The following is a 19,197-nucleotide window of genomic DNA, read 5'->3' as shown; positions in this document are numbered from 1 at the left end:
CGCTGAAATAATAACATGCATTAGGCTAACCAGCTACAAAACAGCTGATTAGCTATTTGAATCTTAGTCCATGACTCTGCCAGAGCTTGAGAATGCCACCCTCTCTACTGTCACTATTGGAGTACAACTTCTGGTACTCTCCAGAATCTAAAAAAGCAACTTGGATGCATAATGAACTTGGAGATGGAACTATGAATGCCATTCTGCATGGAAAACTGTCTATCACTAGATGGGTAACTTGTGATCTATGAGACTGAATTGCAGTTCCCATAATTCTTCACTTGCTATGTTTGTGATGCAGAGAACATCCAGCTGACCAATCAGAAGGCAGCTGAGGTCCAGCCAATAGAATGTGGGCTGGGACCTTTGAACATTCCATGCGTCTCTTGGTTTTGGCAGTTGGAATGTTGACAGTTGGGGGTTTAGAATCTCGAGGGAGGAGGCTGGTATCCAGTAGTTGAGGGAACAGTTGAGTCCAAGAGAGGACTGAGTTCCATGAGTTCCTGAGGGAATAGTTAGTTAGGGCTTGGAATCCTGAGAGTGAGGACTCCAGGGATCGAGAAGGACAGTTAGGGGTAGAGTCTGAGTGGGAAAGGGCTCCCTACCGTTTCACTTCCAGGACTCTAGGAAAGGGAGTGGCTGGAGTGTGATATCCTGCAGGATATTGTTAGCCTTGGTGGCTGAGTTAGAAAAAAGAATTGCCTAAAGAGGGACAGGAAAGTCCTGAGGTGGTTAAAGAAGATATGGGGAAAGAGGGATAACAGTAGCAATAATAAAGTAAAGAGTACAAATGTAACTAAGTAACACGTGCCTGAACTAACAGCTGGTTAATGCCATTTAGTTCAAGTAATATTTGTTTAAACCCTTTGTTCAATAAAGTTCATATTTTGTTTTATCTAAAGGCTTGTCTGCCATATATATTATATCCACACTACTATATTATATAATATTGTGAACCTGAGTTTTAACCAGGGTGCTGTCATCAATTGTATATGGTGATAGAACATAAAGAGTCGTTACATAAATTGGTTGGCAGCGCAGTGAGATAATAATAATTATTATTTTATTTATTATTAACCTTTATTTATAAAGCGCTGTAAATTTACACAGCGCTGTACATACAATCTTTTTAATTGGATGGTTCCCTGCCCTCAGGCTTACAATCTAAAAAGACTCGACACAAAGGGAGTGGTGGTGGGGAAGGGGCCTCTCTAGTAGGATAAAAGTCCCAAGTGCCTGCCACATATGAAAGGGGATTCGTTACATATTTTGGGTGGCAGCAGTGGGATTAGAAAACCCCATAGGACTGCCATAAGGGAAGGAGTGTTGTCTTTACAATGCTGACCAGAGCTAACATCTGAAAGGTCAGAAGCTGCCTATTCTTGATCTGTGTCAGGCCTGCACAATTTAGCAGTAGGTAGGGGCCATAAATAAAATGGATTAACTGTCCAGCACCCCACTGGTCACTTCTTTCCAGGATAAAGAGGAGCCATTTCTGAGCATTCTATAATAATAATAATAATAATAATAATAATAATAATAATAATAATAATAGGATTTATTTATATACCGCCCAATCACTAGGAATCCGAGTGGTTTACAACAGAGAGGATAATAGACAGTTCCCTGCCCTCAAGCTTACAATCTAAAAGACATGAAACAAAAGGAGAAGGGAATGGTGAGGGGGGGTGAGGGGATCAGGTCCAACAGTTCTTCTCTCCCTCTGAGGCCTGGACCAAGGCAGATGGACCGGAGGGAGGGTTCTTCTTCTTCAGGCTAGCCCCGATGGAGCTGGGCCAGCCTACTCTCCCCCTCATAGGCCGACAGATGACAGTTAAGGAGGGAGGGGCCTCTTTCTTCAGGCTAGCCCCTGATGGAGTTGGGCCAGCCTATTCTCTCCCTCATAGGCTGAAAGATGGCATTTAAGGAGGGAGGATCCTCTTTCTTCAGGCTAGCCCTTTGGATTTGGCCAGTCAACCAATTACAAATCCATTTAACAGTTGCATTGTCTAACAGTCATTTTACTAGCTTGTTTGCAAAAAATGTTACAGAGGACCTTGTCAAAGGCAACAGCAGCCACATGGGACTCTGACAGGAGGGGTGCAGAGGTGCCTTTGGAGTCCAGTGAGGCAGCAGCAGCCGCTGCCACACGGGACTCTGAGGGCCTTGGTGGGGCAGTCTGCCCCTTTCGCACTGGCTGACAAGCAACCCTAGTGCTCCACAGCCCAGCTTTGTCCCATGGAGACAGCTGACTGTGGAGGAGGAGGATGGGCGAATGTGCTCCCCCAAGTCTCCTCCAGTCCAGCCATGTCCTCAGAACAAAGCTGGTCTGTGAAGGAGTATTGGGGGCCCCGTCTTCCTCCACAGCCCAGCCGTCTCCTCCTTGGGAGAAGGCTGAGTGACAGAGGAGTCTTGGGGGGTGAGCTTGAGGTTGCAGGCTGCAGGAAATGGTTTGGCAGGCGGCTTGCAGCCTATGTGCTGTATGTTGTGCAGGCCTGGTTTGTCTGAACTAGCTTCCATATTGTGTCTGAGATTTCACAAGGCCATAATGACACAGTTGAAATTGGATGAGCAGTAAAAAAAAGTTACTTCACATAAAGAGATTTTACACAAATGCAGCTCTATTTTCAAGTGGATCTATTTTCAAATAAAAATGTCTGTTGTTACTGTAACATATTTATTGGATTTTAGTTTCTTGTTTTATCAGGTTCAGGGGTAATAAAATATGCAAAGACTAATATCTGCTTATCATAGGCTGCAGCCTCTCTTTTGCACTGCTGTTAATTTGCAGCCAAAAAGTATATACTATTAAAACTACCAGGATTAGGCTTCCAGATGTGTTTAGTTGTTTATTTGATTTAGCCTATGTCTTAGATACATAATTTAATCCATAATTTAATTTAATCCAACATAATTAAAAAGATCTAGTAAAAAAACCCCAATAAAATAAAATAGCAAAATACAACACACATTATTATTATTGTTACCAATACACTATTATTAACAATACAACATGCCATTTTCACGCTCCTCAACACTTGGAGGTGGCGGTGCGGGCCTCGCTGGAGGACGAGGGCGGGGCGCTCTTCCAGTCCTGGGCCTGGTTCCGGGCGGGGGCCCGAGGGGAGCTGGAGCTGGCCCGGGCGCCCTCCCTCGGGGGCAGCTATCTGGGCCGGGAGGCCATGGGGCTGCTCTGGGCCCTGCGCCCGCCCCCCGAGGAGCCCCGCCGCCGCCTGGCCAAGAGGGACGTGGGCAGCCCCTTCGAGGTGGCCTTCGAGGTCTTCCAGGGCAGAGAGCCCCGAGGGAGCCCCCTCTGCAGGGCCCTCAGCCCCAGGGGCTTCATGGCCCCCGGGCTCCGCAGGCTCCCCGTCCGGGAAGGAAGGCTCCGCGCCACCCTCTTCCTGCCCCCCGGTGAGTGAGGGAGTCCCCAGACTCCACACTGGAGAGAGAACCCGCTTTGGCACCGCTTTAACTCTTTCTCTGGCTCAAGGCTGCTGTGGAATTCTGGGAGAGTTGGAAGAGGCCTCAAGGAGGGCCCTCCAGCCCACCCCTATTCCGCCATGCAGGAACTCCCCATCAAAGCCCCCCTGGGACAGAGGGCCCTCAGCCTCTCTTCTGCTGGCAGGAAATGGTTCCCACTAATGGGGGTAATAATAATGTTAATAATAATAATAATGTTAATAATATGACATCCTTTCAAATATTTAAACAGGGCTATCATATCACCTCTTAACCTTCTTTTCTCCAGGCTAAACATCCCCAGCTCCCTAAGTCGTTTCTCATAGGGCATGGTTTCCAGACTTTCACCATTTTTGTCACCCTCCTTTGGACACGCTCCAGTTTCTCAATGTCCTTTTTGAATTGTGGCGCCCAGAACTGGACACAATATTCCAGGTGGGGCCTGACCAGAGCAGAATACAGTGGCACTATTACTTCTCTTGATCTAGACACTATACTTTTATTGATGCAGCCTAAAATTGCATTGGCCTTTTTAGCTGCCACATTGCACTGTTGACTCATGTTCAACTTGTGATCTACTTGGATTCCCAGATCCCTTTCACATGTAGTTTCATTCAGCCAGGTGTCCCCCATCCTAGACAGTATCTGTTCATTTCATTTTGCCGCTTCTCCATGGCTCGGAAAACTGCTGGATTGGGGCCGCAGGACTGCCCTTCCCCCAGTCCGGCACAAACAGGGGCACTTGCAACAATCTCTGATCTTGACATGCATCCCGAATGTACCAAATTAAGTTTGGGGGTGGGCTGCCAAAACCCTCACTTCACCAGGGTTAATCAATAACTGGTTTTTTTCCTGAGTGTTCCCCCCCCCCCCCCAAAAAAAAAAAAAAGATGTGCGTCATTGGCAATGTGAATAACCAATGTGAATATACCTGGGATAATTCAGGATTAAATTTTACATGCCTTGAGCACATTTCAAATATGAGCAACCATACTCCCAGAGATGCGCATAGATGAGGTTCCATAGTGTGAATAACAAACCCAGAATGCATGAGTGAGGTTATTCACATTGCTCCACTAAAAACAAAACCAAAGAGCATTGGAATGACCCCTATGCCTTTAGTTGACATAGGGAACACTGAATAATTGGAATCTGCCCAGTTTCAGTGGAGAGATCATTTCCTTTCATCCAAGAGGAGAAGCTACCAACCTTAGCCAATAGTTTGTTTTTTTCCAGATTTATTAATTAATGTGGGTATATAGTATATCTGAGTTATATAGAGTTATATTCTGCCTTTTCTCCAGCGAGCTCAAGGTAGTGCGTATGGCTCTCCTTCTCACCACTTCCTCACAACAACCCTATGGAGTTGATCAGACTGAAAAAGTATTTACAGTCTGCTCTCCCCATACATGGGCAAATCTGTTCTGGGCCCTCCTTCCCGCGTATGGGGAAATGAATATATGCTCAAGCCCCATAGAAAATAATGGGGCGCGTGTTCGTGGCGGTGCATGGGGTGCATGGCAGAAGTACATGCCCCATTCTTTTTGCTGGGGCTTTCCTTCCACATAAGCTCAAAACTATGGAAGGCAAGCCTGCCAATAAGGAGGGCTGACTGTAGTCCAAGACCTCCCAGTGAGTTTCATAGTTCAATGGACAGAGGAACCTGCATCTTCCAAAGTTCAGGGCAACACAATGGCCACTATACTACACAGGGATACCCTACTGATTGCTCTTTCTTTCTGTGGTATCTTGTACTTCCTGGCTTTCCTCCTTCAGAAATGATTCCTGGATTCTTTTCACCAATGCTTTACCTTCAGCCTTTCTTTTCAGTAGTATGGTGCCACTAACTCTGCACCCTAAATTATATATGTATTTTGATGGTAGTGAACAAGGTGTACTCTTTACCAAAGTGCAAACACAGAACACCAAGGTACACACCATTCCAAATAAGATTATAGTATAATTAGTAGGTCATGAGAATGAGTTTCTTCCATGAATGTGTACATGGATATTGAATTGCAAAGTATAAAAACAGTACTCATCTTCTTTACACAATATATTACGGTTGGCCCTCCTTATCTATGGATTTTTTATCCACAGATTCAAACATCCACAGCTTGAAAATACAGTGGACCCTTGTTATACGCTGGGGTTCAGTTCCAAGATCCTCCGTGTATAACAAAATCCGTGTATGCTCAAGTCTCATATATAGTGCATAGCAAAATGGTGTCCCTTATAAAAAAATGAAAAATCAAGGCTTGATATTTGAAATTTATACCTTTTTTGAACATTTTCAAACCGTATATGCTTGAATCCGTGTATAAAAAATCCATGGATAAGAAGGGCCAACTGTATTTTTTAAAAGTATAAACTCCAAATAGCAAACCTTGATTTTCCATTTTATATAAGAGACACCTTTTTTGCTATGCCACTGTATTTAATGGGACTTGAGCATCCATGGGTTTTGTTATCCAAGGGGGGTTCCTGGAACCAAACCCCAGCTGATACCAAGGGCCCACTGTATTATAGCATTTTGTAGACACATTGTGCTCTGCTCCAGATGTTGAAAGGCAACTCTCAGCATTCCTCACCATTGGCTATACTGGTTAGAGTGGCTGGGAGTTGAAGTCCAAGAACAGCGGGAAGGCCACGTTTTGCACACGCTTGTTCTCTACCACAACCTCTCTATTCTGTTGTTTACTCCTGTTCCCAGTCAAAGCCTATGACTTCTTTCTCCCAAGCACCTCACATTAGCTCAGCCACTAACTTTCCAGCCTTTATTTGGAGCTACTCTGCAAGTACAAGTTTTTGCATTCTCCAGAACTGTTCATCTGCAAGTGGTAAAAATAGGCCAGAGTGGGGAGGAGAAGCAAAGAAGACAGACCTCCATCCCCCAGTGTTTTCCCATGTAGCTTGGTGTAGAATTGTGAAGAACTTGAAAGCTTACACCCTTGTTGTCATGTGCTTTCAAGTCATTTCCGACTCATGGCGACTCTAAAGTAAACCTATCATGGGGTTTTCATGACAAGATTGGTTCCTATCATGGAATTATAATTATCCCAGGTACAAATATTGCCCACCTGTGGCTTTTGAATTTTGTTTTGTTCTTACAGATCAAAATGGCTACCTTTGTTTTTGGACTTATCTTACATCTCTCATTCAGCTGTCTCACACAACACCAGTTTCCACTGCTCCCTCACCACCCTTTCATTCTCTTAGCCAGTCTCCTTTCACCCCAAGAGCCATCCAGAAGAGATCCCAAGGGCCATCTAGTCCAACTCCCTTCCATGTAGAAACTCACAATCAAAACACCCCCCGACAGATAGCCATCCATTCCTCTGTTAAAAAACTTCCAAAGAAGCAGACTCCACCACACTCCAAGGCAGCATATTCCACTGTTGAACATCTCTTAATGACAGGAGGTTCTTTGCCGTGTTTAAGTGGAATATCTTTTCCTGTACTTTGAACCCACTGCTTCATGTCCTAGTATCTGCAGCAACAGAAAACATTGCTCCTTCTTTAGCATTACATCCTTTCAAATATTTAAACACACCAGTCCATACTCTTTGTCATTCTCGCTGTGCCTCCTTGGAGCTTCTATTTCAGCTTTACCATACTGACCACAACTTGCATCTCGTTCACCTTCCTGACAAACTTAAGGTTGCTCATAAAGAAGAATAAATCACAGCAAAGATTAGAACACCTAATGAAAGCCAGCAAAAGTAAAAACAGCACCATAAAACACCATGGAAAACTCTTATCAGCAACAGCAAACTAAAAGACATCAGCAGTAATGCATCTGAGCATTGACATGAGAATGATATACGTATTAAAAATACTGAAATGTGACACCTGAGCAAATAATATTTTAACCATTTGCCAAATGATGAAAGCGTAGCTGCCAGGTGTATGAAGCTAGGATGAGGGTGTCATGCCAGCAGAGGGAAGGCTAGTTACTATCCACCATAAATAGAGCAAGGGAGCCAGCGTGGTTTGAGTGCTGGAGTATGACTCTGGAGAGCAGGGTTTGAATCCTGGCTCCACCATGTAAACCCATTGGGTGACCTTGGGAAAGTCACATTCTCTTAGCCTCAGAGGAAAGCAATGGCAAGTTGCCAAGAAAACCCTGTGATATGGTCACCATAAGTCAGAAAAGACTTGAAGGCACACAACAACAATAATAGAGCAGGTAGGGGAACTTGAGGAAGGGCTTCCTCAGATAATCCTAAAGCATAGATAAATAGGCTTTGAGATTTCTTGACAAGAATGTTTGTCTGTGTGATTTATGTGTTGATGAAACTCCATTGTGTAAAAACAGGTCTTCATCTTTCTAGGCCCTGGACCATTCCCGGGACTACTGGACTTGTATGGATCTGGAGGGGGCCTTGTGGAATACAGAGCAAGCCTTCTGGCCAGTCGAGGTTATGTGACTCTGGCTCTGGCTTACTTAGCCTTTGAAGATTTGCCATCTTTCCCAGATGTCATAGAACTGGACTATTTTGGTGAGGCAGTAGAATTTTTGAAGAAACAAGAGCAGGTAAGAGACAGATAAAAGTAATTGTTCTTCCTAATGAGCAATATATTAGTACTTCGGCACAGTAATACACATAAGACCCTGATGTTTTCAAAGGTCTGAAAACTGGCAATATTATTTGCATTCGTTAATCCTATTGCAACCTAGTTTTCATGTGGTGAGTGAGGGTCAGATCACACATTAAGGAAAATGCTCGATTCAGCTTTCTCCCCCTCAGGCACACCATCCCTTCAGCTTTTAGAAGACTTGCTATTACCCTGAAATGAAAGAAGCAGCTGCAAAAATTTATGTAGGGTGGGCTCTCTGAGTCCACTGGGGTTTGGTTCCAGGACCCCCCCCCCCCCCACACACACACCCATGGATGCCAAAATCTGTGGATGTTCAAGCCCCACTATATACAATGGCACTGTAAAATAGTGTCCTTTATATCAAATGGCAAAATCAAGGTTTGCTTTTGGAATTTTTTTTCAGAGGAGTGGGGAATATTTTCAAGCCATGGGTGGTTGAATCTATGAATATATGGAGGGCTGACTGTATAAATCTCCTGGAGAATAATATACATTATTCTAATGCTACTTTTTCTTCACATCTCCACATATGTGTTCTAAGGAAGAAAGCAGCAGTAGCTCAAAATGAGAGTAGATACGCCTGAACTAATGGGACAGCAGATGAGGGCTTTTAAGAAAGAATTTAAAAATGGCACATGGCTCGTACTGCTTACACACATCACTGTAGCAGAAAATTGCAGGATGATTTGTTTGGGCATGCTACATTTTCTACCCCATATTAGTTGACTTCAGGGGTGGATAATCTCCCACCATGATTACGTTTTGCGTCCGCCATAGCTAGAATAGCTAATGGTGAAAGATGCTGGAAGCTGCAGTTCAACAACACTGGAGGGCCCCCATGTTGCCCATTCTTACTCTACTCATTAGTGGTCTATTGCCTGGGGCCCCCCAGAACCCCTGTAGGGGCTTTCTCCCTTTCCCTTCAACCCTTATACTCACCACCTGAAAGAAACAGGCATTTGGCTATGCATCGAAGCAGGTGTCAGTATTTCTGGCTCATGTGGCATGGCACTGGTATTTGGCTACAAGCGATGGGTGACACATCCATTTTTTACTTGTTTCATATTGGATCTTTTCACTAGGGATGCCCAGTGTAGCTGAGTGGTCTATATAGGCTTCATCTGCACTTCAGAAAGAATCCAGTTTGACACCACTTTAACTGCTATGGCTCAATGCTATGGAATTCTAGGAATTGTAATTTGTTGTATCACCAGAGCTCTTTGACAGAGAAGGCTAAATGCTTCACAAAACTACAGTTCCCAGAATTCCATAGCACTGAGTATGGCAGTTAAAGTGGTGTCATGCTGGATTATTTCTGCAGTGTGGATGCAGCCATTGTTTCACATACTGCATACATACCATGGATTGCCGTATATCATGGATCTGATTCCTAGTTCCTCTTTTACAAAGTAATCTTGTATCTTGTTCTTTAACTTAAAGACCTATATCTTGCAATTTATATGGGCAAATGGCAGGGGCAATTGTGGAATTGATTGTAACCCTTCTCCCACTCATTTCAGGTGCAGTCTACAAGGATTGGAGTCATCGGACTCTCTAAAGGTGCAGACATTGCCCTTGCTTTGGCTACATTTTGGCCAGGCATCCAGGCAGCTGTCAGTATTTCTGGCTCAGGTGTTAATTCGTTTATTCCTCTGCAAGTTAAAGACCTCACTATTCCTCCTCACCCCTTTGATCTGAGTAAGATTAAGGTCACTGGTGATTCTGAACTTGTGGATTACTCAGAAATCTTGGATGATCCCAGAGATCCAGCAACTTGGCAATGCCGGATCCCTGTTGAGAAGTCCTTAAGCAAGTTCCTTTTCCTCTCTGGAGAGGACGACAGAAATTGGCCAAGTCAGCAGTTTTGCCGGGAAGCTGTCCGCCGCCTTCAAGAGAGCGGACGTCACGTGGAGTTCTATTGCTATCCTGGAGCAGGGCACCTCTTGGAGCCACCCTATTTACCCTTGTGCACTGCTTCATTTCACAAGCTATTCGGGGTTTTTGTACTCTGGGGGGGAAAGCTGAAAGAACATGCAAAGGCCCAGGAGGATGCCTGGCAAAGGATACTGGCCTTTTTCAAGCAGCATTTGCAGGACCCTCCTGTAAAATGTAATTTATAGGCTGCTGTTTTGTATGAATGTAAATGTTATTAATCTAATACTGTACACTCTCTTGAGATGTTAGGTAGAGTTGGTAGAATTAAAAAGCTAAGGTCATAGAATCATAGAGTTGGAACTGACCGCAAGGGCCATCCAGTCCAATCCCCTGCCATGAAGGAAATCTAAATCAAAGCATCCCTGACAGATGGCTATCCAGCCTCTGCTTAAAAACCTCTAAGGAAGGAGATTCCACTACACTCCGAAGGAGTTTGTTCCACTGTTGAACAGCCCTTACTGTAAGGAAGTTCCTCCTAATGTTGAGGTGGAATCTCTTTTCCTGTAGCTTGCATCCATTGCTCCGGGTCCTAGTCTCTGGAGCAGCGGAAAACAAGCTAGCTCCCTCCTCAATATGACATCACTTAAAGTATTTAAACAGGGCTATCATATCACCTCTTAACCTTTTCTTCTCCAGGCTAAACATCCCCAGCTCCCTAAATCGTTCCTCATAGGACATGGTTTCCAGACCCTTCACCATTTTGGTTACCCTCCTTTGGATACAGTCCAGCTTCTCAACATCTTTTTTAAATTGCGGTGCCCATAACTGGACACAATATTCCAGGTGCGGCCTGACCAAGGCAGAATAGAGTGGGACTATTACTTCCCTTGATCTAGACGCTATACTTCTATTGATGCAGCCTAAAATCGCATTGGCCTTGTTAGTTGCTGCATCGCACTGTTGACTCATGTTCAATTTGTCTACTTGGACTTCCAGATCCTTTTCACACGTAGTCTCGTTCAGCCAGGTGTCATCCATCCTATATCTATGCATTTCATTTTTCCACCCTAAGTGCAGTACCTTACATTTCTCTGTGTTGAAATTCATTTTGTTAGCTTTGGCCCAGCTTTCTAATCTATTAAGGTCATTCTGAAGTTTGATCCTGTCCTCAGGGGTATTAGCTACTCCTCCCAATTTGGTGTCATCTGCCAATTTGATAAGCATACCCTCTAGTCCTTTGTCCAAGTCATTGATAAATATGTTGAATAGCACTGGGCCCAGGACAGAACCCTGTGGCATCCCACTAGTCACTGCTCTCCAGGATGAAGAGGAGCCATTGCTGAGCACCCTTTGGGTTCAGACAGTCAGCCAATGACACATCCACCTAACAGTGGATCAACCCCTTGAGATCCAGGAGTTCTATTATATTCCATTTAAAAAATTTAATTAGAAAGGGTCCCCACACAATAGATGATGCTATCTTCCAGAACTTTATTAACACAGTGACCCAAAAGGTCTAAGAGAAAAAAGGGGAATTAGTTGTTTCTTCACAACAGTGCCAAAACAACAATTCCAGTGGACTTGAATCTTCATACCTTATGGGGTCTCTTTTCAGTAGGTTCCCACTCAGCCTTTTCCCAGGCGCTAGAGCTTCTTCCTTCTATATGCTTCTGACCTTTAGTATCCCAGCACACTCAAGGATATCCTCTACAAACTAACTCTTGAGGATCCACTTCTTGCAGAGGGTCCCCCAGGCAAACCTTGGGCCACTCTTTCATAAATCCCTCTCCCGCTGGGTCTCTAAAACTACCCGATTTCAGCTTCCTTGCTGGGAACGGACTCCTCGTCTTTGAAGATAAGCTGGCCAGCCGGCCCTATTCACATTCACCCTTCCAACATTTCGTCACCCTCTCTCTTAAATCCCTTCCCCACTTGGCCCATTGTCCCTCTCTCTCCTAATTCCTCACAGCTGCAAACCCTCCCTGCTATCCCCAATTGGATGTTCTCAGAGTCCTGTGCTCCCTCTCCTTCCCTGTCTATCTTCCTGTTCCCTGTAGGACAGCCCGAGACTCCCTCCAAGTTATCACAGTGTTGACAGACTCTCTGTTTAAGGATCAGCTCTAGAATCTTTCCTGCTACTGATGTCAGACTAACTGGGCTGTAATTGTTGGGATCCTCCCCTGCCTTTTTTTTTTTTTTTTTTTTTTTTTGGAAGATGGGGGCAAAATTTGCCCTCCTCCAGTCTGCTGGGACTTCTCCTGTTCTTCAAGAGTTTTCAAAGATGATTGGAAGTGGCTCTGAGATTACATTTGCCATTTTTAAAAAATACCTTTGGATATAGTTCATCTAGTCTTGGTGACTTAAATTCATTTAAGTTAACCAGGTATTCCCGTACTACCTCTTTACTTATTCTGTGCTGCATTTCCCCTATTGTTAACCATTTGCTTTCACTAACAATTTACTAATATGGCCTTTTTAAAAGATCCAAAATCTGCTACCTAAGGCAGCCATCTGAATCTGTCAAGTGGCAGGAATAAGTTTGTTGCTGCTTCTGTTGAAAGCCAAGCCTCTTTATAAATGGGAATCTAAAGAAATTCTTTTAATTTTGTTTGTTCAGATACGAGATTGATGAAGTTCAAGTCTGATGTCTAAGCTGTTGAATAGAAAATATTTCTGCCCTACCCTCTAAATTTTAAATGAATTCATGTCTAATAGTAAGCAAGACAATAAAGGGAGGAAATCAAGGGGCTCATTAAGTCAGACAATCAAATATGCATTTGCTCCATATCCCCGCCAACAAATAATAAGTCATCTTCAGAGATAACATGAGCAGGTTCCATGCTGTAGGACTTTCAACCTGTAACTATTAGCAGAATCGGGGCCAATTTTTAAAATAACTCTGTATATTTAGAGCTAATAATATTTGCCACTGAGAAAATGCAGAATGCAATGTTATACTTATTTACTCAGCACTGAAGTCTCCTTCATTGGAATAACATAACCTGGAATGGCCCTGGTTAATCCTGTCCTGTCCTATTTTCTCAGCTACTTTTAAAGTGTCCCTGTTCCTCCCCCTCTCCCTTTCTCCCTTTGTCCTTGACTTACTTGTATTCCTGCAAAGTGAAAAAAAATAGTGTGCATTCAACCCAGTAAGAGAAAGAGGAGAGGAAGGGAAGGGAGTGCATCCCAATCCACCCTCAGAAATACCACCACCCTCATTGCTCGCAGCAGCAGCTGACTGATTGGGAGACTTTAATAATTTCTATGTATTCCCTACACTATTGAATACATAGGGCTCCTGAACATGAACCAGTCACAGATGCATAACTCTAGGTTATGCATTTGCAATTGCGATGCTGAATTCCACCCAGTAGTAGGATTTAGGCACCATATTCCAAGGTTTTTCCACTGAAGATGTATGCCCATACAACATCCTGGATACGTCTCTCATACATCACAAACATCTGATGGGTAGCTGCATGTGCTAATAGGTGGTTGTACATGCCAAAAAAGGATTGGCAGGCACAATACCTATTACAGCTCTTCCTGCTTGGCTGTCACCAAGCAGGAAGAACTGCAGTAGGTATTGTGCCTGCCAGTCCTTTTTCAGTCCGAAGTAGTAATGTTTATGTTTGCTTTTAAAAGAAAGATGCACAACTTTTAAAATAAAAACTTATTGAAAAACCTGTGTTCAAATGTTTTCTTCTCTAGGAAGACTAAATGATCCTTCTTTTCTAAAAAGGAAAACAATCTTTTTGAAAATTGAATGACTGATTTTGGAAAGTAACAGACTGTTCCAAGTACATGGAAGTGTGACTACCACACTCCTTAACACTAGTGTGCTGACAATGTGTCTGGTGACACCTAAGACATAAGCAGGGAGTGTATCCTCCTTTCTATTTCATTTCCTTTTGTCTCATAATGCCAAAAATGACCATCATTTGAGTAAGGGATTAATTCCGGACAAAAGTCAACATGATTCCAATCAGTGTAAACATAGCTTGTGAATTTTGTCATTTACCAAGATTTTTGGGAAGGCTTGTTAAACACCTGTTGCTTTCCCTGAGATTATAGATGTCACCTACATTTAGTCCATCAATTTCTGTCATGGCTTTGATGCATCACTGCATTACTATGCATAGAGAAGCAGCATACAGTTATACCTCAGTAAATGATACTGGCTCGAGACAGACGGGCCAGAAGGGTGATGGCGGCGGCGATATTAGGGTTCCGGACACCACAGCAACCATACAGTCCGAAACCCTAGTGTGTAATGGCAGCAGCCTGATGGCGGTGTCCCGTCCACACGGCCACCATCATTTTCACGTAACGGATGCATAGCGTCCACAGGTCGCAGCGCATCCATTACATCATGAGTGTGCCATTGACGCACTCACAACTTAACCTGGGCACCCCTAAAAGAACCCAGAAAAAACAGATTCTTTTTACTCCAGAGGGACGTCATGCGGTCTCGCGGCTGCAGCATCCCTCCGGAGTTAAAATGGGCGCCTGCAGACTGCCATTTTTGGGTGGTCTGTACTGCACCATAGATGTGTTCCTGAGCATTAGTTTTTAATTTGGGACCACAGGCAACAATAGCAGGAAAAGAATAGGGATAAGTTCCTACATCACAGAAAATAATTCAACATGTTTTATCAAACATTTTACCCAAAACTAACAACACGCACATGTGAAATAAAGCAACTAGGTCAAGTAAGCCTTGCATAAGTACACAAAAACATTCTGACTTTCCAGAGATCACTTCAAGGGTTCTTCCAAAATGCACCCAATCATCATTTCTTCTGATGTCCAATTTGGTGAGCAAAATTATAATGTAGCCGATGAGGCAGGGTATTTGACCTCCCATTTTATCTCTGTTTTGTTGTAAATGCATGCTCAAGAAGGGATTCTGAAAGCATCTGCTGTTTATCTTGTCTGTTATAGACAGGCACACTTGGCTACAGTAGGATTGGCTTGAGTAAAATCCTGTTCTTTCTCAGCTGAAGTTTTTATTGCATTGTTTATTACAGAGACACTGGGCTCATTCCCACTTACATTTGAACTGGTTTGCGATTCACCTTCACTTCATGTTGGTAAATCAATTCCAAAAGATCCATCATTCCCACTGTGAAAGTGGATCTTTTCATTATCCCCTTGTAATTGCTTCTTTTTTGACATGATTTCCATCCCCACTAGTTTGCTCCACTTCCAAATGCATGTCAATCATCTGTGCGTCATCAGTGATGAAAGTGGCAGCCCAGGCAGCCCAGTAGTTGCAACTACTTGCAATTACCCAGGCAATCCCCAGCAGCTCATAGTGAGGCAAGTAGTTGCAAAACCAATGAAAAAACTGAAGATTTGATTCATTGGTTTTGCCACTACTTGCCTCACTGATTGCAAGTAGTTGCAAAATCAATGAATTGAATCTTTATCAATTTTTTTAAAAAAAAACCATGGGCCCATAGGTCACACCACAAGCACAAAGGCAGCACTGGGGGTGGTGGTGGTGGTGGGGGGGTGGATCTACCAAAAACTGAGGAGGGATGGTAAACATCCCTCTGCCATTAGCCCCTCCCCTCCAGAATGATGCAATTCAGATCTGTTGTTCCCACTTGTTGGTATTGGTTCTTTTCAAAAGAACCGCCAAAGAAGTAATGTCAGGAGAGAGCGGGTTTTTTTGCATTTGACTCGCTTCATCGTGATTGAAACCAATCACAGTAGGATTGGAACAGGTTTCAAATGGGAACACCAGTCCTATAACCCAATCAGCAATTTGCTTTAAATCATAGTGGGAATGCGGCCACTGTTGCACTCTGATACCTAAAGTATATGTTCCAGCTCTCCTTCACCCTCCTCCCCATGTCAAAGCTGCTAAGAAACATCCAGCAAGACAGAGGACAAGGAATAAAATGAAGCTTCTGTGTCAGATGATTTCTTAACTGAAGTATGCCTACACTCTATTGAGACCTCTAGGAGATTATCACACAGAGGAGGCAAGTGTCCTCCTGTTGTTAAACCATGTTAATCACGTGATTGGGGGGAAGATTATCACACCGCCATGTGCTTATCCCATTTTCTCCTAATAATGGGAGTTTTCATTAATACCCAATGATGGGTCCATTACTGTTTATGAACGGGAGAAGAATGGGAAAAGTGTGGGGGTGTGTGTGAAAATCTCCCCCCCCCCCCATTGCACAATTAACACAGGACTAGAGAAGTCCTCAAAGTACTGTACAAATTATCAATGGTAAAAGTAAATTCCTCTGTGTTTTAATCTAAGAGACATGATTTATATGATCTGTGACAGTATTTAAAATATTTTATTTAGTATTTACATTAATAATAAAATTTTAATAAATATAATAAATTAATAAATAATACATTGGTGACTAATATAGCTATAATATATATTTGTTGAAACAGCAGGCCATCCAAAAATGAGCTGTTACAGAATCACACAATCATAGAGTTGAAAGAGACCTCAAGGGCTCCTCTCAAGAATGAAAAGAGGAGGATGCCTGTATTAAAATGGATGCTGATGGGAGATAGGATGACACTTGAAGCTGTGCTTTGGCCAAGAATGAAGCCACATTCTGTGTATAGAATGCAATTCTGTACATAGAATCTACTTAAAAATAAATGCCACTAAACTCAAGTGGATTTGTTTCTGAATAGATATGCTTTGGGTTACACTGTTAGGGCCTGACTACAGATTACTTGAGAGCATTTGAAGCATTGTTGGTTTATGAAAAAACCCCAAACCAAGTGTGGGAGCTGAGATCCAAATTAGGAATACAGTGTATGGAAGGGGATCCCCATTTGATCCTAAAAGCAAAAATAAAAGAAATCCTACACCTTCCACAGGTGCAAATGGTAAGCCGTCTGCTTTTGTTTTTATTTGTGTTAGCTTTTTTGTTTACCTGCTTTTGCTATTGGCTATGCTGGCATATATATGAACCCTGCCTCTGCACAAACTGCAGAAGGAGGGAGTTAAACATACCCTCCACACACATTGTGTCCCTTATGTGGAATGGGGAAATATGCTTCAATTTAATGTCTAAAAATTCCTACCATTGCTTCAAGGGATGCACATAAAGTAACAAGTCGTTAATGAGCTTCAGCATGACAGTATATTATATTTAGAGACATGTTTCTCTTAAAAACTCTTGAGCAGACTGTCATGTATGGGAGAAAAGGAGAGCAATGTATTTATGCCCTACTTTGATTTTTAGCAGAAGAGGTCTTTGCATTTTGTAATATTTACCAACCCCAAGACTTCTAGAACTTTTTACATCAAGCACACACGTGTACCTGTCACATTTCATGTTCTTGTTACTGATTTGTCCCTGCTGTCAAGCATTTTGTAATGATATAAAATTATTTTGTAATTACACAAATTATGGTTGGAAAACCTGATTCAAGCTGCATTTGGTGAAGTTACTGTCATTTTTTAATTGCATGAAATCTTTCAAAAGACTCTAGCACATCATTATTAAAACAAGAGTGGGGATGTTGGCCAGCAAAAGAACTGTGTGTTTTGTAAATAAATGAAGAATTACTCTTTATTTATATTAATCTTTATTTATACTTTAAATGCATCCCTTGAACTTGAAGCAATTGTAGAAATGGCATCCCCAAAGCATAGTTGTTTTTTTATGTACACCACTTACCTCTGTATTTTAAATATGATATAAATGTTTAATCTTTTACTTTTTGCTTCCCTTTGAACTATGAACATAATTACATGTTAAAAATTATCTTAGTTAAATTGGACAAATGCCATTTGGTCAAGATGTTCATTGCTGGAACTTGGGTGAACAATGCGTCCAGGATAAATTGTTAATCCATATCTCATCATTCCTATCATATTTGTAAACATATACAGTTCAAAAGGAGTCATGTTGCTTATCTTTATCCTTTTGAGATTGGTATCAGTGTAGTGCTTTGCTATCCACTCCTATCTCTTAGATGACTGTAAGAAGGTGGGTGACCAGGTTTTTCTCTCCTTCCACTGTTTTTTCTCCCACCTTCATGGTTAATTATTAATTGCTTTTAAAAGTTGCTTTCTTTAAATAATCCCTGTAATGTTTTTAAACTGCAATATTTCCCCTCATTTAATTGAATGATTTACGCTCCTTTTGGGGGACGTAAAGTGGAGGATGTATCTGATAAATAAGCACAATTTTCCTAACATCATGTTATGTATATATATAAAAAACTGTTCATAATGCAGTGTTATTTGTTACTTGTATTAACTGGATTTGTTACATGTCTTGACTCCATTTCTTCAGACCAAAGCCTTGAAGTGATTATTAACTTCAGAGAGAAAAAGTCATATGAAATGGGCATCAGGATATATGTCAGTATTATTCTGTGGATATGGATGGAGTGGGCAGCCAGCATGGTGTAGTGGTTTGGATGTTGGACTAGGACAGGGGTAGGCAACCTGCGGCCCGTGGGCCGGATGTGACCCGGTGAGGCCTTGGGACCGGCCCCAGGCTGGTCCTGCCGCCGATTGCCGCCGGGGCCTTTGGCCTCTCGCGCACAGGGGCAATTGTCTATAGATGCCTCAGAAACATGCATTTATATTAACATTTTAAAAAAAAAATCAGCAAATTATTTTGCATGTCCTCCACTTTTTAAAAAAAACTGTCCACCATTTGAAAATGTTGTCCTACATTTGTCCCAGTTTATTTTATTTTATTTAATTTTTTAAAAAATTATTTAATTATTTATTTTTTGGCTTCGGCCCCCCAGTTGTCTGAGGGGCAGCAACCCGCCCCCCGGCTCAAAAAGGTTGCCTACCCCTGGACTAGGACCTGGAGACCAGGGTTCAAATCCCTATCTAGCCATGGAAACCCACTAGGTTACCTTGAGCAACTCACACTCTTTCAGCCTCAGAAAGCAACCCCTCCCCGAACAAATCTTATTAAGAAACCCCTGTGATAAGATCGCCTATGGTCACTAAAAGATCTCTTAGGGTTACTAAAAGTCAGAAATAATTTGAACTAGGCTGATCATAAGTACCATTTTGAATGGGACAGTATCATTTTTTTTAATATTTCCAGACCATTCTTCTGTTATAAATGCCAATTTTGTCTCATTTTCAAGAAAAATGCCTTGTTATGTTGTGAAAATGGTTTGAAGATGCCTGGTTGAAATTGTGGTTGTCACCCCCTCCTCCCATATAAACCACAAAATTGTGTTGTGACATGTGAAAGGTTTTATGATAAGGTGTTGAAAGACCAAAATTTGCTGTGT

The 19,197-nt window shown here is 42.5% G+C and overlaps 1 protein-coding gene across 1 annotated transcript; it reads left to right on the top strand.

Annotated features, from left to right (window-relative positions):
* The first annotated feature begins 70 nt into the window (after window positions 1–70).
* On the top strand, window positions 71–13,585 carry LOC149314783 (peroxisomal succinyl-coenzyme A thioesterase-like). Its single transcript, XM_089523150.1, has 4 exons — window positions 71–133; window positions 3,045–3,411; window positions 7,794–7,996; window positions 9,582–13,585. The coding sequence occupies exons 1-4, from the start codon at window positions 71–73 to the stop codon at window positions 10,179–10,181; spliced, it is 1,233 nt and encodes a 410-aa protein (XP_089379276.1). The 3' UTR covers window positions 10,182–13,585.
* Window positions 13,586–19,197: the final 5,612 nt, after the last annotated feature.

The sequence above is a fragment of the Sceloporus occidentalis genome, unplaced genomic scaffold, assembly GCF_023333645.1.
Source record: "Sceloporus occidentalis isolate IW3139 unplaced genomic scaffold, rSceOcc1.0.p SCAF_4, whole genome shotgun sequence".
Lineage (NCBI taxonomy): Eukaryota > Metazoa > Chordata > Lepidosauria > Squamata > Phrynosomatidae > Sceloporus > Sceloporus occidentalis.
The sequence above is the reverse complement of the archived record's forward strand: the minus strand, read 5'-3'. Positions and strand labels throughout refer to the sequence as shown.

Bases quoted from the DNA above. Each gene is read 5' to 3' on its own strand.
- LOC149314783 (XM_089523150.1), top strand. From the start codon at position 71: ATGACTCTGCCAGAGCTTGAGAATGCCACCCTCTCTACTGTCACTATT. The intron at 134-3,044 runs GTACTCTCCAGA...CAACACTTGGAG, and splicing joins CTATTGGAGTACAACTTCTG to GTGGCGGTGCGGGCCTCGCT. The intron at 7,997-9,581 runs GTAAGAGACAGA...CACTCATTTCAG, and splicing joins TTTTGAAGAAACAAGAGCAG to GTGCAGTCTACAAGGATTGG.